The sequence below is a fragment of the Scyliorhinus torazame genome, chromosome 13 (assembly GCF_047496885.1).
Source record: "Scyliorhinus torazame isolate Kashiwa2021f chromosome 13, sScyTor2.1, whole genome shotgun sequence".
Taxonomy (NCBI): Eukaryota; Metazoa; Chordata; class Chondrichthyes; order Carcharhiniformes; family Scyliorhinidae; genus Scyliorhinus; species Scyliorhinus torazame.
Window position 1 is genome coordinate 73,658,182 of NC_092719.1, and position 22,068 is coordinate 73,680,249.

General features: G+C 48.1%; 1 protein-coding gene across 1 annotated transcript in view; it reads left to right on the plus strand.

Annotated features, from left to right (window-relative positions):
* LOC140388107 (solute carrier organic anion transporter family member 1C1-like) overlaps window positions 1–20,774 on the plus strand; it is a 68,516-nt gene extending 47,742 nt beyond the window's left edge. The window contains exons 10-14 of the mRNA XM_072471762.1: window positions 2,453–2,618; window positions 6,462–6,640; window positions 12,737–12,801; window positions 17,010–17,127; window positions 19,791–20,774. Of these exons, the coding sequence (XP_072327863.1) occupies window positions 2,453–2,618; window positions 6,462–6,640; window positions 12,737–12,801; window positions 17,010–17,127; window positions 19,791–19,995 (733 nt within the window). The 3' untranslated portion in view covers window positions 19,996–20,774. The remainder of the gene's footprint in view (window positions 1–2,452; window positions 2,619–6,461; window positions 6,641–12,736; window positions 12,802–17,009; window positions 17,128–19,790) is intronic.
* The last annotated feature ends 1,294 nt before the right edge of the window (window positions 20,775–22,068 follow it).

Below are 22,068 nucleotides of genomic sequence, written 5' to 3' on the forward strand. Positions count from 1 at the left end.
GCCTCACCCAGGCCCACACTGCAGCTCCGACTGCCTCATCTAGGCCCACACTGCAGCTCCGGCTGCCTCGATTAGGCCCTGCACCACAGCTCCAGCTGCCTCGCCTAGGCCCTCACACTGCAGCTCCAGCTGCCTCGATTAGGCCCCATACCACAGCTCCACGTGCCTGAACTAGGCCCCACACCGCAGCTCCGGCTGCCTCGCCTAGGCCCCACACCGCAGCTCCGGCTGCCTCGCCTAGGCCCCACACTGCAGCTCCAGGTGCCTCGCCTAGGACCCACACTGCAGCTCCGGCTGCCTCGCCTAGGCCCCACACCGCAGTTCCGGCTGCCTCGCCTAGGCCCCACACTGCAGCTCCAGCTGCCTCGATTAGGCCCCACACTGCAGCTGCAGCGGCCTCACATAGGCCCCCCACCCCAGCTCCGGCTGCCTCACCTAGGCCTCACACCGCAGCTCTGGCTGCCTCGATTAGGCCCCACACAGCAGCTGCAGCTGCCTCGATTAGGCCCCCCACCCCAGCTCCAGCTGCCTCACCTAGGCCTCACACCGCAGCTCTGGCTGCCTCGATTAGGCCCCACACAGCAGCTGCAGCTGCCTCGATTAGGCCCTGCACCACAGCTCCGGCTGCCTCGATTAGGCCCCACACAGCAGCTGCAGCTGCCTCGATTAGGCCCTGCACCGCAGCTCCGGCTACCTCGATTAGGCCCTGCATCGCAGCTCCGGCTGCCTCGATTAGGCCCTGCACAGCAGCTCCGGCTGCCTCGATTGGGCACCGCACCTCAGCTCCAGCTGCCTTGATTTCACCCCACACCGCAGCTCTAGATTGGCCCCCACTGCAGCTCTGGCTGCCTCGATTGGGCACCATACCCCAGCTCTGGCTGCCTCGATTAGGCCCCGCACAGCAGCTGCAGCTGCCTTGCCTAGGCCCTGCACCACAGCTCCGGGTGCCTCGATTAGGCCCCGCCCTGCAGCTCCAGCTGCCTCGATTAGGCCCCGCACTGCAGCTGCAGCTGCCTCACCTAGGCCCCACACTGCAGCTCCAGCTGTCTCGCCTAGGTCCCACACTGCAGCTCAGGCTGCCTCGATTAGGCCCCACACTGCAGCTCTGGCTGCCTCGCCTAGGCCCCACATTCCTGTTAGGCAGCCAATCTTCCACCATTCAAATCTTTGGGGTTATCCAATAATTACTGCCTATATCCTTACTCGTGCCATGTCCCAGTTACCCATTGTTTCTCTGTTGCAATAGATGAGAACACTTTGCGCATTGAGAGATGCATGTGCTGAAAAAGCAGATGTTTACGTCTATTTTCCGTACATTAGATTTCATGCAACCAGCCGCTAGCCTGAAGCCAGAGGCTATAGCTTGTGGGGTGCGACTCCGCATCAAGCATAGCTGACCAGGAGTCTCTCCTGCTCTTGCCATTTGCCATAGGTGTATTTGAAGGGTCTACAGGTTGGCTTACAGGTTTGGTCACCTTATGAATGGGCCTTCCTTGGCCATCAAGTCCTGGGTCGGGATTTTCTGGCCCCCGCTGTGACGTGTTTTCCGAAGGCGGAAGCAGCTCGCCATTCGCCACCAGAGGGATCTTCTAGTCCCGCTGAGATCTATGGCGTTTGTATGGCTTGCCTGCCCCGCCACTGGGGAACCCATTGTGGGAGTTCGCCTTGGGTAGGACTGGAAAACCCCACCAGTGGGAAGAGCTGGAAAATCCCACTGCTGGAATGGTACACAAAGCCTCTGGCTCTGGGCAGGGGGGCTACCCACTGCACCACAACTTCTGTTACTGAGGCCCTAAACTCTTGAATTCCCTCTCTAAACTTTTCTCCCTCTTCACCTCTTCTTCGTACCTTAAGACACTCCTTAAACACCTAATTCTTTTACCAAGCTTTTGATCATCTACCCTAATATCACATTATTTGGCTCAGTGTCAAGTTTTGACAATGCTATTGTGAATCATTGCCACAGAATCACAGAATTGTTATGGCACAGAAAGAGGCCATTAGGGCGATGGTTTCTGCACTGGCTTTTCATGATGGAGTGATTTGTTACATCAAAGGTGCTATATAAATGCAGATTCTTGTCATTGTTTGTTATTCACATAATTGATGTGGAAATCTGAGACTCTCTCACCCCCAGCTGCTGTTGCGGCTGGGTGAGTTGGAAATTTCAAAACTGAGATTGATGAGGTTTCATTAGGTGAGGTTATTAAGGTGGACAAAACCAAGGTTGGGAAATGGAGTTAAGACGCAGATCGGCTATGATCCAGTCAAATGGCTCTACTGGCTCAAGGATGTGAATAGTCTCCTTCTGCCCCGATCTAAGATTTGGAACTCGGCTATTTGTCGTCAGTTCTCACACATCCAGTTGATGTATTTTTCTCCTCATCAAATTTAGATCAACTGTTAAACACACTCGCACATTTAGCATACTTCTTCTGCTGCTGTATTTCAGAGTAACAGAGACCACATACGAGGAGCACAATTTATTCTCCCAATGTAACGTTGACTGCCTGTGCTCGAGGACAGAGTGGGAACCTATCTGTGCTGGAAATGGGATGACTTATGTTTCTCCTTGTCTTGCTGGTTGCAAATCGTCGAGTGGAACAGGGGTAAAGATGGTAAGAAAACACTTTATCCCATCCGCCCGGATAACTTTGTGTTCATTCCCAGAACTGAATTGCGACATAATGGAAATTCCTTGTGAAGGTCGATGTGAAAATATTTAGGTTTTCAAGAATGAAGTGAAGTGTAATCACTTCAGGTCTTCCATTTATTTTTGATGTATTCTAAAAAAGGTAGTAGTTGATGACGCCCCCATATCCAGAGACCTTCTGCACATAGAACTGGCTGCTGGATCACAGCCTTCTGGGCACTAATACCTTTGCTACAAGGATACCTGAAAGTGGGATATGGAGATGCTGGACATTTATACTGACAAATCACCGATGGCCGTGACCTCTGGAGGCTGACTGTTTGGACGGGCATTGGAATAGGTGAACAAAAATAAAAAGCTCAGCTGGCCGGGAAGAAGGTTCAGTGAAGAACAATGAATTATGCGCCTTCTCAGCCCACTCTCTTCCTTTGTAGTGATGCCGCAACAGAGTGGGGCTCCTGAACTGCACCAGGCGATGATTTACACAGGGTTGTCCACCATGGCACAAACCTACAAGGCCTCAACCTCAACCTCAACATCTGGAAGAACATAAAAGCAAATGTCATGTTGCTGATCAAAGAAAAGTTCATTCTTGGCTTTACTGAGATAAGAGTTGAAATAAGCACTGAGGAATGATGTTCCATTTAATGTGAGGGCATGGATTAAATGAAATATTTTTTTCACACTTGCAAGAATGTGCAAGCAATTCATTCAGTGAGGTTCTGTATTCAGATTGTATCTGCTTCAATTGAACAATTGGCCAGATAATCCAAATGGGTATATAACCTGTATAAATTCATCCTTTGAGGTCAAGATGACTGTGTTCATTATCTGAAGCGTTTAGGTAGGGTTTTGAAGGGTTTGTAGATAACTGAGTGGCACAGTGGTTAGCACTGCTGCCTCACAACTGCAGGGACTAGGGTTCAATTCTGGCTTTGTCTATGTGGAGTTTGCACTTTCTCCCTGTGTCTGCGTGAGTTTCCTCCGGGAGCTCCGGTTTCCTCCCACAGTCCAAAGATACGCAGGTTAGGAGGATTGACTATGTAAAATTCCCCCTTAGTGTCCAAAGATGTGCAGGTTAGGTGGGGTTGTGGGATAGGGCGGGTGAGTGGGGCCTAGTTAGAGTGCACTTTTGAAGGGTTGGTGCAGACTCGATGGCCCAAATGGCCTCCTTCTGCACTGTAGGGATTCTATGATTGAACTGCTCAGTCCAAGCTGTGCCCGGAAGGTTCTGCAGCAAGTATTGTCCATATAATATTTAGTAAAACAATGTAAACAAGTCTCATGAAACCTGACTCACCGATAGGCCTGGTGGATTATAGTGGACTCTATGGAGCAGTGATGTAACCCTTTCCTCAGGAATGAACAGCAACCAATTACCAAAACACATCTGACAGAAATGGAGCGATGATTCGACAAACAGCAAACATGGTGTTGACCATCCACTTATTTTACATAGATTTTTACATAGAATTTACAGTGCAGAAGGAGGCCATTCGGCCCATCGAGTCTGCACCGGCTCTTGGAAAGAGAACCCTACCCAAGGTCAACACCACCACCCTAGCCCCATAACCCAGTAACCCCACCCAACACTAAGGGCAATTTTGCACACTAAGGGCAATTTATCATGGCCAATCCACCTAACCTGCACATCTTTGGACTGTGGGAGGAAACCTGAGCACCCGGAGGAAACCCACGCACACACGGGGAGGATGTGCAGACTCCGCACAGACAGTGACCCAAGCCGGAATCGAACCTGGGACCCTGGAGCTGTGAAGCAATTGTGCTATCCACAAGGCTACCGTGCTGCCCCTATTACGGAAAGATGGATGCAGGAGCCTCCCTAAATGAAGAAAAGTGCCACAGTAAACAATGAGGTTGTTGTTAATGGTCCTATACTGATATATATGGATATCCAAGGAGGGAGTTGGCTATCCATAGATTATCATAGAATTTACAGTGCAGAAGGAGGCCATTCGGCCCATCGAGTCTGCACCAGCTCTTGGAAAGAGCACCCTACCCAAGGTCAACACCTCCACCCTATCCCCATAACCCAGTAACCCCACCCAACACTAAGGGCAATTTTGCACACTAAGGACAATTTATCATGGCCAATCCACCTAACCTGCACATCTTTGGACTGTGGGAGGAAACCAGAGCACCCGGAGGAAACCCACGCACACACGGGGAGGATGTGCAGACTCCGCACAAACGGTGACCCAAGCCGGAATCGAACCTGGGACCCTGGAGCTGTGAAGCAATTGTGCTATCCACAATGCTACCGTGCTGCCCCAAGAAGGTACATGCACGGTTTCCTGAATTGTTTCTTAAAATCATTCTGTATCTGAATTTATGCAGGAATATGATGACAATAGAACACCAAAAATATGTAATTAAAATATCTTTGAAGCACTAGCAAGCATTTCATCACAGTTAGGCCTTGTGGTGGTGTAGAGCCTTTGACTTGTCATAAGGGAAGCCACCATCCATGGAATACCCAGTGTCTGACCTACTTTAGTATGCACAGCATTGATGTGGCTAGTCCAGTTGTATTCCTGGTCAATGCTGATGCCCAGGAAGTTAATCTCCAGAGGGGCTCAATGGAATATTATGGAATGTGGAGAGAAGATGGCTAGCCTCTCTTTTTTGTTCAGGGTATTTCTCCTCACTTGATGGTGGATATGTTACTTGCGACTTTTTAATCCAAGCCTGGATGTTGCCCAAGTCTTGCTGCATATGGGCATGGATTGCATGATTATCTGAGGAATTGCAAATGCAACTGAACACTGTGCAGCCTTATTACTGGCCTTACGATGGAGGGGAAGTCATTGAAGCAGCTGAAGATAATTGGGCCCATGAAGCTGCCCTGAGGAACTCCTGTCATGAGGGGAAGCAATGGCATAGTGGTATTGTCACTGGACTTGTAATCCTTAACCCAGGGTAATGCTTTGGGTATACGGGTTCAAATTCCACCCTGGCATTTGGTGAAAATCGAGTTCAATAAAAATCTGGAATTAAAAGTCTATTGAGGTCGATTGTCGTAGAAATCCATCTGGTTCACTAATGTCTCTGTTCACTATTGACTCTTAACTGCCTCCTGAAATAGAAAGCTACTCAGTTCAAGGGCAGTGCTGGCCTAGGCTGGATGTTGCCATAAATGAAAATAAAATATCCTGAGGCAGACATATTTGGCTTCCAACAGGCACAACTGTATTCCTCTGTGCCAAGCAAGCTCTAGAAAGTGGAAAGATTTCTCCCTGATCCTATCCATTGATCAATAATGTTCTATTTATAGAATTCGTAGAATGCCTACAGTGCAGAAGAAAGCCATTTGGCCCATCGAATCTGCCCTGGAACGAGCACCCTATGCCTACGCCTCCACCCTATCCTCATAACCCAGTAACCCCACCTAAACCTTTTGGAAGCAAAGGGGCAATTTAGCATGGCCGATCCACCTAACCTGCACATCTTTGGACCGTGGGAGGAAACCGGAGTACCCGGAGGAAACCCACGCAGACACGGGGACAAAGTGCAAACTCCACACAGACAGTCACCCGAGGCCGGAATTGAACCCGGGTGCCTGGAGCTGTGAGGCAGCAGTGCTAACCATTATGCCACCATGCCACCGCCCACTGATCTAGTGCTATCTTGGGCTGCCTCTGACCTTGCATCCTACAACAATCTGTGATCATCTAAAACTTTGCTCGCCATAACTTAACTGCTAAAAATCACATTCACCCATCACCCTTACATTTCCCGACCATGTTTTCTCCCAGTAAAATTATGACTTTGAGCCTTTTTTACACAGGAATTCCACAACTGCAGCTGTATTTCCCATTCAATGGCTGTCAATTCTTCTGCGATTCTGGGACAATGCTCAAGAACGGAGGACTGCAACAAAGTCTTTCCATATTACTTGGTAGTAACAGTGTTCGAATCTTTCGCCTTTTCTTTTGGAGCCATGGCTGAGTTTGAGCTACTCATGAGGTAAAATTGTTTTATTGAATCAATGGCTGGAATTGGAATAAATAGAGCCATAAAGAATTTATGTATTTATGTACCTCCTTCCATGAACGCAGGGTGTCCCCAAGGGCTTTATAGCCACTTAAGTACTTTTGAAATCACTGAATTAATGTAAGAAACACGACAAACATTTTACATACAGCAAGATCCCAAAAATAGCAATGATCCAATGTTCAAATAAACTGATTTTCAGTGATATTGGTTGAACAATTAATATCGGCCAGGACATCGACGGGAAACCTTGGGTTGGAGTCTCCGTTTGGGAGATGGTTGAAACCAGTGGGGCATGAGTGGACTTTCACGACCAAAAATATCATCACAAAACCCTCACTGCTTCTGGTACCGGTGAGGGGTTAGCACCGGCGTTGAGTGGATTGTGCCAAAACGGCCGGAGAGCTCATGCGCGCGGCTGATGACCTGCGCCGGTCATGTCGCAAAACATGGCGCGTGGCCGTGCGCAAAACCAACCTGCCAACCACAACCCCACAGCCCAACCCCTGGCCACCCCCCACCAGTCCCCCCAGCCCGAACAGAACCCCCCCCCCCCCCCAGCCAGTGGCACGGATTCCAGCTGAGTGTGGCAGCGCTGGACACTGTCCGCAGCCGGCATGCCAGGTTCCCGCACACTCAGGACCACATATGGCCTGCGCAGTCGGGAACTCGGCCCATAGGAGGCAGAGCATCGCAGGTGGGCCAGCTGACGATGCGCCAACGGTGTTGAAACTTTGCGCGGCGCGTGTCATGTTGCGCTGTTTTGGAGGGGGCAGAGCATGGTGGACCGGTGTCCAACCGGCGCCAACCCCGATTCCGGCATCGGAATGCATTCTCCATCCGATCGCCGATCACGTGTCGGGCCACGGAGAATCCAGCCCCTTGTTTTTCTCTAAAATAATGTCATGGGAGGCACAATCTAATGGCCTCGTCGTGTCGGACGAGAGAACGAGAGGTCCAGTTAGATAGCATGGGTGGCCAAAATTGTGAACGACGCTGGGTGCCAATCGGTTTCCGATCTAACCGGCCTGCTCCAGTTGCCGAGATCAGGATCCCATCGCAGCTTGGTGAGAAACCAATAATCACCAATTAAGACCAATCTCCAGCAGATTAATGGGAAGGACCCCCTAACGAATGGCATCCCATGATCTAACCACCTCCCCAGCAAGTGGTCACACAGGCATTGTTTAATACACCTATTTAAAAATGTGAAGCTGGCTCAGTAGCTGCTATGGGGATCTGAGGAGATGAGTAGCTATCTTGGAAATCGGGCAGGATGTACAGGCGTCACTGGCCTTTCGAACAGATGACAGACAGCATGTCACGCAGGAGGCTTTGCCTCAACAAAGGGGCAGTGCAGCACCTGTGCCCTGTCCTTGTGGACTTGGCACCACGTGGAGGAGGAGGATACCTGCTCCTGTCGCCGTCATGGTCACTGCAGCCCTGAACCTCTACGTCTCGGGATCATTCCAGGGCTTGAGCGGGGATTTGTTTGGCATTTCCCAACCTACAGCCCACAAGTGCATCCATGAAGTGCCCTGTTTAGCTGGGCAGCCGACTGCATAAACCTTGACCTGGGCTAAGCACAGGATGCCCGGGCAGCAGGATTCTCCGACATCGGCGAGATGTGCCAGATCCAGGGGTAATATATGGCATGCATGTCGCCTTGCATGCATCATGCGGTCCGGGACCATCCTTCATTGGCAGGAAGGGGTCCACTCCCTGACCATCCAGCTTGTGTGTGACCACCACATAAAAATAATGCATGTGTGTGCACGTTTCAAAGGAAATGTGCACGACAGCTACATCCTGGGGCAGTCAGAGATTCCTGAGGGACAACGGTTGGTTCTTGGGGGTTAAAGCGGGGATAAATGGTACCCACTTAGGTCCTGGCTGATGACGCCAGTACGGAGGCCAGTGACCGATGCGGAGACCCGATACAATGATCCAATGAGACCCATGTGGTCACACAGGCTATCGTTCAGTGGTGCATCGGACTGCTCAAAATGCGGTTCCGATGCCTTGACCACTCTGGTGATGCACTGCAGCATACCCCTGGAGGATTGCCCACTTTTGGTGGTCTGCTGTGCCCTCCACAACCTGGCATAGCAGCAGTACGACCTGCTGGAGGTGGTGGAACATGCAGCCACCTAAGGAGGAAGAGGAACAGCCGGACCAGGAAGAGCTGGAGGATGAGCCTGGGGAGGACCCTTGGGACCAGCTGGAGGATGGAGGACAAGTGGGGGTGGAGAGGGCCTGGCATACCCGGAGTACCAGAGAGGCGGTCATCCTCGCCCCTGGCGTTGTCTCCCTGTAGGGGGGCTCTGGGTCAGCCTACAGCACTCCCTCCTCCCAACTGGTGCCCATAGGGCGCTGGGGCTCACCTTGTGATGGAGGGGCAGCTGGATTGGACTCCAGAGAGGTAGCAACTTACCCTTGCAGTTTGTTGGAGGTCATTTGTCTTCTTGCGACATTGGACGATGGTTCTCCTGGTCATGCTGCCCGGAGTCACTGCAGCTGCCACTGCCTCCCTGGTGGCATTGCTGACCCTGCTGCTGGTTCTCCGACTCCTTCTGGGGAGCAGGGTGCCCTGCCTCTCAACCCCGGCGCCGAGAAGCCAGTCCATGTATCAGACGGCGGGGGAGCCAGGTATGGTGAGATTCACATGGGGACTCATTTTGGGAACTAAGTTCCACGATCTCACCACTGCGGCCGATTTAAACACCACACCAAACCCGTCCAAAATGAAACTTTGAAATTATTTGGCTGAATCGTGCCCTTAAAATTTCACTATTACTTGTTGAATTCATGTCTTAAAGATAAACCCAAATTATACCATTTTTATGCTTTTTTAAAATAATCTTAATTGTGACAAGTAGGCTTACATTAACACTGCAATGAAGTTACTGAGAAAAGCCCCTAGTCACACATTCCGGCGCCTGAGTACACAGAGGGAGAATTCAGAATGTCCAATTCACCTAGCAGCACGTCTTTCAGGACTTGTAGGACGAAACCGGAGCACCTGCAGGAAGCCCACGCAGACACAGGGAGAACGTGCAGACTCCGCACAGACAAGCTGGGAATTGGAGGGATCTGTGCTGCTGGCTGGGGGGCTTCAGCGAGGGCTGAGTGGACTGGTGGGGGGTGGCCAGGGGGTAGCCAGTGGGTGGGCTGTGGGGGCGCGAATGGCGGGTTGGGTCCGTGCACAGTCCACACCACGTTGTACGGCACGACCGCTGCAGGTCGTCAGCCGTGCGCATACGCGGCCCGTGACCTCGCCATTCTCCGGCTGTTTATGGCACGAGAGGCGGGAGTTTCTCTCGGTGCCGGTACTAACCCCTCACCGGTCCCGGAGTCCGTGATGGTTTCATGCCGATTTTTGGGGCGTAAAAGACTACACATGCTCCTCACTTAGTCGCTGAAACGGAGAATCCAGACCCATGTAAAAGTTGATCCCTTATTGCCTTCAAAATAGTCTCAAACATTCGCCGTTTACATGAGTTTATAAGGTAAACAATGGTTAACTGCCTATTGCCTCTACCTCTTGGGGTTTTTTGCATTGATTGAGAATTGCTGGGGTAATATTGTGTTTTATTCTGAAGTCTACTGGGACATTGCGTCAGCTCCTTCTGCTAAATAACATCCATTATCACCCATCTATATTCTGATGTCTCTAATTAATCAAAGTGCCAATATGCCCATTTAGTATTTTGAGTGACATTGCATTCGTAATTACTTGCAAATAAATCCATCAGTTGGGATATGGATCCTTAGCCAAATAAAGGAATTATGTTTTGGTCATATAAATTGTTATTGTTGTAATTATATAATTTATAGAGTTAAAAACTGTTCAGCCAACAATGTTTACGTAAAGTTGATTTAATTGCATGTGGGTTCATTTATGATATAATTGTAATTATATTAATTGAATGACTAATGTTTTGCCATTTACCTGAGTTAAACACTCGAAATGATTAAGTATTGCACAGCACCAAAACTAATTTAGAAAAATGCTGCTTTGTAATTATGATAATTGGCCGGTGTGGCATGATTTAAGAACCTTGAAGTATGGTATTTACAGGAACCTGACTCCGGGTGTTATGAGTAATTACAGGGAAGAATTCACAGATTGCGTATATTAACATATTAACCATGCTCACTCAGCATCGGTAATTGAAAATGTGTATGTATGTGTGCATGTGTGCGTGTTTGTTTTTCTTTATTTGCTCATGGGATGTGGGCGTCGCTGGCTGGGTCAGCATTTAGTGCCCATCCCTGAGGGCATTTAAGAATCGACCACATTGCTGTGGGTCTGGAGTCACATATAGGCCAGACCAGGTCAATATGACCGATCTCCTTCCCTAAAGGACATTAGCGAACCAGCTGGATTTTTACGACAATCGACAATGGTTTCATGGCCATCATTAGACTTTTAATTCCAGATTTTTATTGAATTCAAATTTCACCATCTGCCATGGTGGGATTCGAACCCGGGTCCAGAGCATTACCTTGGGTTTCTGGATTATTAGTCCAGTGACAATGGAACATAGAACATACAGTGCAGAAGGATGCCATTCGGCCCAGCGAGTCTGCACCGACTCACTTAAGCCCTCACTTCCACCCTATCCCCGTAACCCAATAACCCTTCCTAACTTTTTTGGTCACGAAGGGCAATTTATCATGGCCAATCCACCTAACCTGCATGTCTTTGGACTGTGGGAGGAAACCAGAGCACCCGGAGGAAACCCACGCAGGTATAACAATACCACTGTGCCATGTCTCCCCGCATGTGTGTGTGTGTTTGTGCATGTGTGTGTGGATGTGTGTATGTGTGTTTGCATGCATGTATGTGCACATGTTCATGTGTGGGTGCATGTGCATGCATGTGTAAACATGTGCATATGTGTGCATGTCCATGTGTGTCTGCCTGGTTATGTGTGCTGTGTGTGTGCATGTATGTCCATGTGTGTATGTATGTTCGTGTGTGTGTGTTGCAGAAAAACGGACCAGTAGGTATGTAGTTCTAAAAAATAATGGTACAGAAACTTAACTTTCATTCTGCCTGTTTTCCAGAACACCTTTAGAAAATAAATTGTATCTTCATGGAGCACCTAATAAGGAAAGCTGTTTGGTCTGAATTCCCCAAACTCTAAGCACTGAAAATTACTACTGCGTAATGATGAAAAAGGGCTTGCATTTCTATATTCTATAGTCTCGAGGCCTCCCATTGTGCTTTACAACTGTGAAGCACACTTGGAGTGTGGTCACTGCTGTAATGTAGTACACACAGCAGTCTGTGTGCGATAAGCAACCAGGTCATCTGCTTTTTAGGTGCTGTTTAAGGGGTATATATTGTCAGGACACCCGGGAGAAACCCCCCCACCCCACACACACCCCACCTACTCTCCTTCGAAGAGTGTCAAGACCATTTGACCATTTATACCCATCGGAGAGGGCAGGAGAGACAATAATTTGATATGCAATTCAAAATCTAGCACACCTTACAGTGCAGTGCTCACTCAATTCTGCACTGAAGGTCCAGTCTGGATTTTATGCTTGCAACCTTCAGACTCCGAGACAAGAACCCTGCTACTGGGTTATGCCTAATGCCAGTTATTGCTAATTACAAATTAATACAAGTTTCCAAAATAATTAGAAAACGTTTATGCTAATGGTATGATCCCCTGCAGGCAAGAGAACTAAAACAGGTGTCAAAAGAGCAATCCTGAGGATAAAGGAGAGAGTTATAGGCCAAAACCCTTGTTAAGTTGTTACCAAATCCTTTGGTTTGGGGAGTTGCTTTTGTGCTGAAGTCATACGATAACCATAATAGCTCTAAATGTAATAGTAACGCTTGTGAGTGGGAGACAGCCAGAAAGACATACAATTGCACAGATACAGGCCATTCAGCCCAACAGATCTATGACAGTGCTTACACTGCACACAAGCCTCCTCCCCATGTTATCTCACCTACCCAATCAAAATATTAAACTAAGCAGCATTGCTGGAATGTTTGGGCAGTAATTCATTGTCTTTACACTGATTGAATTGTTCTGTTGCTTCCATCAGGTCTGTTGATCCAGAACTGAAACCACTGGCTATCGGCATATACAGTTTGATTATAAGAATGTTTGGTGAGTTTTGTCTGGTGAACTGTATTTTGAAAATATGTTTCTTTCAGCAACTGCTCCCAATTGTGATCTAATCCAGCCAGCAAGAACGGGGTGCTTTGGGCTGGGTCGCTCGGTTTATACCCTGGCTGATTTTCCACTCTGTTTGAAGTCAGTCATGTGCTTAATCTCTGTCACATCACCCAACTTTGTCTCCGTCTCAGCTCACCTGCTGCTGACACCCTCATTCGTGCCTGCAATATCCCTGAACTTGACTATTCCAATGCACTCCTGTGTGGTCTCTCACGTTCTACTCTCTCTCGACTTGAGGTCATCCAAAACTCACCCTTGAGCTCACAGGCCTACATGGCTCCTGTTGTTTTTTTATTAATTATCATCCTTGTTTTCAGGTCCCTCATCCTGCCCAGCATCTCTGTACTCTTCTCCAGATCCATTGCCCTGTGAGGTCCCAGCACCCCTTCAATACTGGCCTCTTCCACATCACCAATTCCAATTGCTTGTTGCCGTGTCTTCAGTTGCCTCAGCTCTAACCTCTGAAATATGTTTCTTAAACCTCTCCGTATCTTCACCTCACTTTCCTCTTTGAAGACGTTCCATAAAACCTACATCTTTGACCAAGCTTATGGTCATCTGACCTATTAGTTCGTTACGTGGCTCAGCGTCATATTTTGTTTTTATTTTGTGAACTGCCTCAGAACATTTTATTATATATAAATATAAGTTGGTGCTGTTATGTAAATCAGACAACCAACCAGAGCCCAACTCTTTCACATCTGGTTCCCGAGGTTAAAATCAGGCCTGAACAATTTCACACCATGTGCAGCTATAAGTACAGCTAAAAAGGAAAGTAACATGGGGGGGGGGGCACGGTGGCGCAATGGTTAGCACTGCTGCCTCACAGTTTCAGGGACCCAGGTTCAATTCCGGCCTTGGGTGACGGTCGGTGTGGCGTTTGCACTTTCTCCCCATATATGCATGCGTTTCCTCCGGGTGCTCTGGTTTTCTCCCACAGTCCTAAGGTGTGCAGGTTCGGTGGATTGGCCATAATTAATTGTCCCTTAGTGTCCTAGATGTTAGGTTAGGTGGAGTTACTGAGTTAAGGGGAGAGGTGGGGGTCTGACCCTAGGTAGGGTATCCTTTCTGAGGGTCAGTGCAGACTCAGTGAGCTTAATGGCCTCCTTCTGCACTGTAGTGATTGTACGTAAATACATTTATGAAGATTTCCACTGTTACTTTTGGAGATAATTGTTTTGATTTTCTTTCTCCATTTCCACTAGAAATAATGAACAGAAGAAGTACTCATGTATTTAAGGCGTTTACTGATTATTATGAAAGACTTAGAGCTGGATTCTCTGATTTTGAGGCTATGTCCCCACGCCGGCATGGGAACGGTGGCGTTTTACGCCGGGAAAATTGGCGTTAAATGGCCACCGATCCTCCGTTTTGCTGGGGGCTAACATGTCGGCAACTTAGAGCACCCAGCTCTAGCTGCCGATACAGCCCAGGGAATTGCCAGATCCGTGGCCACGCATGTGCACGGCGGAGGCCTGCAGCAGCTGCGTCGTGCCGCGTGTTGTCCCGTCTCGCAATACAGTGCCCCCCCCCTTTGGCTGGCCCATGCGCTCCGGACCACCCTCCAAACAATGCCCCGATAAAATTCCCCCTCCCCGCGGATCGGCCCTCCCCCGACTGTGGCACCACTGGATTGAGTCCGCAGCCGCCCCGCTGAGTTCCAGACGGATAGGACCATGAGAGACCCACGCCGTCGAGAACTCCGACGGTCGGGGGCAGAGCATCGGGGGGCGAGCCTCAGGCAATGTCCTGAGGCCGTCGATACGTCACGCAGCGTACTCGGCTTTGGAGGGGGCGGAGCATCACAAAGGCGTCGCCGCCCCCAATTTGGTCGGGAACTGTGATTCTCCGGCTGATTGCCAAACGCAATTTTGGCGTCGCCGACCGGAGAATCCGGCCCTCTATAAGCCTCAGAAAATAATGCTTTAGATACGGGTGTGCATAATATTCCCAAACCTAGGGCACTAGCTATTCTGTACACAAAATTAAGTTGTCCCTGTGATGAATTATAAACTATTGAAGTCCATGGTTGGAAAGGGGGCATAGTGAACAAGGGAAAACATTAGATTAAGTTGGTTTAATAAACGCAGATTCCTATTGATGTGTTGGGTGTTCTGGATCACAAATTGGTCACCAACACTTGAAGTGGTGCAACTTATTTTATTATAAGGTTAACTATGTTAACATACTTGAACTGTGGGTAAATGCAATACCAGCTGTAACTGTTGACCCTTGCCTAGCCCTAACCAGGTGATGCACTCAGCACATGGTGAATGTCTGTGTTGCAGGCTGTGAGCTCTGTGCTCCGAGCTGGCTGCTACTAGAATGAGCAGGAACTCTCCTGTCCCCTGTCTTTATAGTGCGTGTGCTCTCACTGGTGATTGGCTGCGGTGTTGTGTGTGCTGATTGGTCCCACTGCATGTCCATCAGTGTGTGTGTGTGTGTGTCTGCACCATAATATACTGGCGTATATTATGACAACCCCCTTTTATATAAAGAACATGTGCCTGCGTGACAATAAATATTGTGTAGTGAATGTGCCTGGCTATGTGTGTCGTGTTATTTACATGACTGTGTACATGAGGCTAATCTATTTACACGGGAAGGTGCCTGGTGCAGAGAAATAGGGTGTCACACCAACAACGAAATGAACATTATATACAAACTACTGGAACGATGAAACAGGATAACAGAACAGATCAAAGAGCCCAACCTCATGAGTAAAACTCATGAGTCAAGTTTCTGAGGTGGGCGACGAATTCTGGTTGACCGTCAGGGTGGCAGACCACTCGTCGTCTGGATCAATGCTGTGCACCGACAGCGGCTGGTGGTTTTGATTCGGGGACAGCCTGTTCTTTGTTATAACAGCGATTCGAAAAGGCTCCCTCGGGTCCTCGGTGTCACTGGTCTGCGGGAAGTCGGAATCGGACTCGGTTTGGGCATAGGTAACTGCTTGATGCAGGGTTCTTCGGAGGTTTATTTCATTTCCTGGTTCAATTTGAGGCATTGTGCTGTCATTCCAGGTGAAGGAAGGTTGTTTTACAGCTTTAAAATATTTTTTCTTTGATTTGGGACGTTTTCCCTTTAAATGGGCGTGGTCCGGGGCCTCTGAGGTCATGACGCGTGTGGCGTAGCACGTAGGAGGCATTTGCACATGCGCAGATCGTGGTTCCTTTACTGATGGCCATTTTCGTGATTGCGCATGCGCGGCGTCGCGCAAAATCGTTCTCTGCTCTGGGATTTCGGCCTCGAGGTGAGTACTGGCGCTTCTCTTACCTTTCCTTGCTGGTTGGAGTGTGCTTTCCTCACAGTATTTGCCGAATTTGTCCAGGACTGCCTGGAAGTCGCTCCTGTTTTGCCCCTTGGAGAACTTAAATTTTTTAAAGATTTCTTCTGCTCTGGTACCGGCGATGGTGAGGAGAAGCTCTGTTTTTTCAGGATCGGCCAGGTCTTCTAGTTCGGCTGCCAGACAAAGTGGCTTTGTTTCTTCTGGGCTCATCTGTCTGGTAGCGATCATTGGTCTTGTACTTGTCTTCTGGTCGTAATGCTACACTTGGTTTTAGGCGTAGGCCGGGGCCAAGAGAGACCGAACACATGGCTGTGTCTCTTTTTATCCATCTGGGATTTCGCGCTCTTTGGGGCGATCTTTAGCTTTGGACCCAATAATTCGACAGGCTTCGATCACTGCCTTCGATTTTGGCCAATAAAGGGGCGGGTGCCTTGATGGCTGGGCGTGTCCTGAGCGGTCATTGACCTTGGCTGTTTGGGCTTTCTTAGCAAAGGAAGTGGCGCCGGTTACCTGAGTACAGTCCTTTTGTTCTGGGGAAATGGGCCATTAGAATGCAAACGAGCGGGGATTTTGATCACGTCTAGCTATCTGGGTTGCAAATACACACACAAGCTCTGAGTGTGTCTGAGTCCTGGGTTGGCCATAATTCCCATGGTCCTTTGCAGGTGGCCATCTGAGATGGCTACAGTACGTTTCTATGAGATCCCCTCTCACTCTTCTAAACTCCAATGAATATAATCCTATCCGACTTAGTCTCCTCATATGGCAATCCCGCCATCCCAGGAATCAGCCTGTTGTTACTATTGTTCCAAATGATATTTCTAAAACACTCCTATTCCTTCTGTTCCAGCTGGAATTCCGGCTCCTATTTACTTTGGAGCTTTGATAGACACAACCTGTCTGAAATGGGGAACCAACAGATGTGGGGGGCGAGGAGCCTGCAGGATGTATGACACAGATGCGTTCAGGTTTGTTGTTATTTCCAAAAGACTGTGAGGCCTAGTGTGACACAGCAGCCAATCATTGTGCTGGTCCTTTTTTAAATTCTTTCTTTCACTAGATGTAGACATCGCTGGCAAGGCCAGCATTTATTACCCATCCCTAATTGCCCGCGGGAAGCTGGTGGTGAGCCATTGCCTTAAGTCCATTTGAACTGAACCTATTAGCCATGCCACGATATTGTCAAACTTCTACAATAGTCACATTCACGGCGGTTACGGTTGCTAATGTGATTAAATGGATTCCTGAAGGTTTCATCACACTCTGATGCTGCCCCATACCATGCCCTGCCTGGCAGTGCCAGGGGACACTGCCAAGTTGAAGTGCCAAGGGGGCAGTGCCAGGAAACACCTCCTGTGGAGCTTCTTCATGGGTTCACCTTATCCATGGAGGTAGAGGGGGTACTCTGTGTCTGTGGGGGGGTTGCCCATGTGCTTGTAGGGCGATCTCTGTGTGATTGGGGTGGGAGGTCCTTTTTTAAATTCAAGATCGAGGCACCCTTTTTAAAGGGCTCCTCTGTTTCGGGATTTTCGATGTTGCCCACTTTTTCCCGAAACGCCCCGCTCTGCCTCGCCAGCTTGTTGGCATGGGCAATACCTCCATTTCATTTTACAGAAATGCTGATTGTGGAGCTGGTGAGCTGCATGCCTCAGCCAATGCTCTGTGCAGAGATGAAAAGGCTCCATCCCTATATCCAGATAGAATTAGGTGGAGCTAAAGACATCGGCTTGGTAGGGACAGAGTTTCCATCCACTCCTTGCATGTCCAGTGGCACAAACCTGGGTGGCTTGGGATTCGCTAAACTGGGAATAACCACTTCCTCAGTCTCAGTGGAACCTGGTATAAAATCAGAGATTGCCAGCCAGGTGAGTGAACCTGATTCCGGAACAGTATAAGCGGGCCTGACAGGTGTGAGTGTTTCCACATCAAAACCCTCCCTGAAGCTGAGGTACTTTTCTCTTAAAATAAGTTTTCAGTCTCATAAAATGAGCAGAATGTTGCAGTGGTAAGGGGGGCGGGAGGGGGGTGCAGTGGGAGTGGGGGGGATAATGGGGGAAGGTAGGGGGGAGAGGAATGAAATACCCACTCCACGTCTGGCACTAGAGTTCCATTGTGAGGTGGATTTTATGGGTACGGTTGCTAAAGTTTCCATAATGACAGTCGGATGTTTAAAACATATGCTAGTGTGGGGTGTCAAAGCTTTTGTCTTCATGGTGTCTCCATGGCACATAGAGCTCATAAAATTTACATGCATTTTCCCATTAGCTTGCTTATATCCCAGGTTACTGATGTAACTTGACTGTGATCCCTGTCTCTGAGCTTTCTGATGCTTTTACCTTGTGGAGACAATCCCTTCTGGACCTAAATGGTGGCCTTTGAACTGTATAATTTTAACATTCGCGTCACACAGCTGCCAGGCAATGAGCATCTCCAATAAGAGAGAATCTTACCAACTTCCCTTGACATTCAATGGCCTTACCATCACTAAATCCCTCAACATCGATCTCCTGGCTGCTACCATTGAGCAGAAACTATTAAAACAGCCATATAAATGACATAGCTACAAATGGCTGGGAATTCTGCAGCAAGTAACTCATCTCCTGACTTCCACAAGCCTGTGTACCATCTACAAGGCACAAATCAGAAGTTACGGAATACAATCCACTTGCCTGGATGAGTGCAACACCAACTGCACACAAGAAGCTCAACACCACAGAGGTCAAAGCAGCCCACTTGTTTGAGATCCCATCCACCTCCTTAACTGTTCACTCCCTTCACCACCGCCACACCGTGTGGATCATCTACAGGATACACTACAGTAACTTGACAAAGTTCCTTCGACACAACCTTCCAAACCTGCAACATACAGCACCTGGAAGTACAGGGGCAGCAGATATCTGGGAACACCAACATTTGACTTGGAAATATGTCACCATTCCTTCACTGTCACGGATTCAAAATTTTGGAATTCTCTCCCAACAATCTTTATTAGTGTCACAAGTAGGCTTAAATTAACACTGCAATGAAGTTACTGTGAAAATCCCCCAGTCGACACACTCCGGCGCCTGTTCGGGTACACTGAGGGAGAATTCAGAATGTCCAATCCACCTAACAAACAAGTCTTTTGGGACTGGCGGGAGGAAACCGGATTACCCGGAGGAAACCCACTCAGACACGGGGAGAACGTGCAGACTCTGCACAGACAGTGACCGAAGCAGGGAATCGAACCCCGGTCCCTGGCACTGTGAAGCAACAGTGTTCACCACTGTGCTACCGTGCCGCCCTTAACAACACTGTGGGTGTACCCAGACCACAGGGACTGCAAACGTTCAAGAAGGCAGTTAGCCATCTCTTTTAACCTCTTTCCCACCAAATTCAGATAAACTCTGGTCCGTAAGTGGACAGGTACAAGGATCTCCGCTGTTACTCCCAAAGGAGCCTGCTTCTCGTGAAGCCATAATCCCATGTGGGAGTACTAATCAACCTCAGTTTGTTATTTGTATAGGATAGTGCTACCATGCCTCAATTTAAAAAGTCAAATTGATTTATTTAAAGCCGCAAATAAGTAGATGAACAATCGAATGGCGTATTATTTTTTAATTCTCTCTCACGTCCTTCCATATATTTGCAGGTATATCTACTTCGGAGTGGCTGCAGGAATTGGAGTAATCTGTTTTGCTCTGTTTATTCCTTTTTACCTGCAAGTGAAGAAACGTTTTCTGTTAAAAGATAAAAAATCATTGGACAATGAATATACAGAAATGGCAATTATGAATCAAGATAATACTCGTACTGTTTGTGACCTTTCGATGAATACCGTAGGTCATGATCAGTGATGTTACTCATGAAACAAAGGGAGCATACAGAGACAGAAAAGGCTTGAGAAATGCATATCTCTTTTACTTAAAGGGTCATATTTACAACATAGCACTCCCAATAAGTGATCCCTATTAATGATAGCCAGTGTGGTCTTTAGTTAAACAGTCCTGCTGCGCCAGGCTCTGCATTGAGTGTGTTAATGTGTAACATTTACTCGATACAATTATTCTGAAGAGTCGTTTATGAGGAAATGTTTCAGCTGTTCTGCAAAGTTCTGACTTGAAATTAGTATCTATAAAGCTATATTTGGTAACTTGCCGCCATAGTGCATTGGCAAACCGTCTGCCTGACTGGTACAGTGAGTGAACACGCACACTCTGACTGGCTGGCACACTGGATTAGCCCATGCCCTGACCAGCTGGCACACTTGATGAATGTGCCCCCTGTTTGGTTGGCACAGGGAAGTTGCACATCCTCTGACTGGCTGGCATACTGGATTAACACACCCTCTGATTGGCTGTGGCAAACTGGTTTAACAAGCCTTTTGATAGGCTGGCATACTGGACTAACGCACCCTCTGGTTGGCCGACACACTTAACTGACAGAATTAGTTAATTAAGGCACTTTCTGATTGGCTGTCTTTACTCCTCAACTCAGCCCAGACCAATAGGATAACAAGGGTCGAATTTGTGCTGTGCAATTGACATGTTCTTCAGATTTTTGTTTTATGTCTTCGTTTAAAATAAACAGTACAAAATGTTTGTTAATAAATAGGCCCGATATGCAAGAGGGCAGATTGTGCAATAATTCCATAAGTCTCAATCTTGTATGATGGTGTGTAACATAACAGGTTAACATCTTAATGTATGGGCATCATATATCGGAGACAACAGTGAATGGAAAGATAAAGCAAGAGCAACACCAACTAAATTGCTGTAGACATAGAACAGACTGCCTGAGCACACTAAATGCAAAACAGAATTAAATTAATTGGCATGAATGTAGCTATGAGTACTAACCAAAGTTAATTATGTTTAAGGAGGAGGCTTAGCTTCAATGGAATTTGAATCATACAACCACAGCGTTTTAAAGGACCAATTACTGCCATGGGTACGGAATCTAGGAAGTCGAAGAAGCTTTCCTCAGGTCAGCAGAAAGTCAACCCTAAGCAGGTCATGTGAGGGGCTACAGAACTGGAATGAGCTGGTTTGAATCCCTAATTAAACAGCGCAAAGAGCACTAATACTAAAGGCACAGTGGGTTAGTTACTTCCTATCTATAATGACTATTATCATACTTAGGCGGCAGGGTGGCACAGTGGTTAGCGCTGCAGCCTCACAGCTCCAGGGACCCAGGTTCGATTGCAGCCTTGGCTGACTGTCTGTGTGGAGTTTGCACGTTCTCCCTGTGTCTGTGTGGGTTACCTCCGGGTACTCCAGATTCCTCCCAAGATCCAAAGATTTGCAGGTTAGGTGGATTGGCCATGATAAAATTGCCCCTTAGTGTCCAAAAGGTTAGGAGGGGTTACAGGCCTGGGTAGGGTGGTCTTTCAGAGGGTCAGTGCAGACTCAAAGGGCCGAATGGCCTCCTTATGCACTGTAGGGACTCTATGATCCTTGGGGTAAATTTTCCATTCCCGCCGGCCATGGGAATCGTTACAAGCGGGACGGACAATTTGATGGACCATTTAAAGGTCCATTGACCTTGGGTGGGAGTTTCCAGTCTCAGTGTGGAAAATACCACCCTTAGTCTTTGGATTTTTCTATCCCAAATGGCTGTGGAAACTCAGTCATTCAACATGTTCAAAACAGAAATCAATAGATTTCTGAATATTAATAACATCAAAGGATATGGGGAAAATGGTGCAGGGGTAGATGATCAGCCATGATCTGTTTGAGTGGCAGAGCAGGATCGATGGGTTGAATGGCCTACTCCTTATCCTATGTTCCTATGTTTCCTATGACAGTGAGATTAATCTTAGACGAGGGACAACTGGATGCTAATGCCAACAGACAAAACTTAAGAATACAATAGACAGGATTGAGCCTGAACCTTGCCAGGCAAACTGTTTTTTCCCCAGTATTCCCATG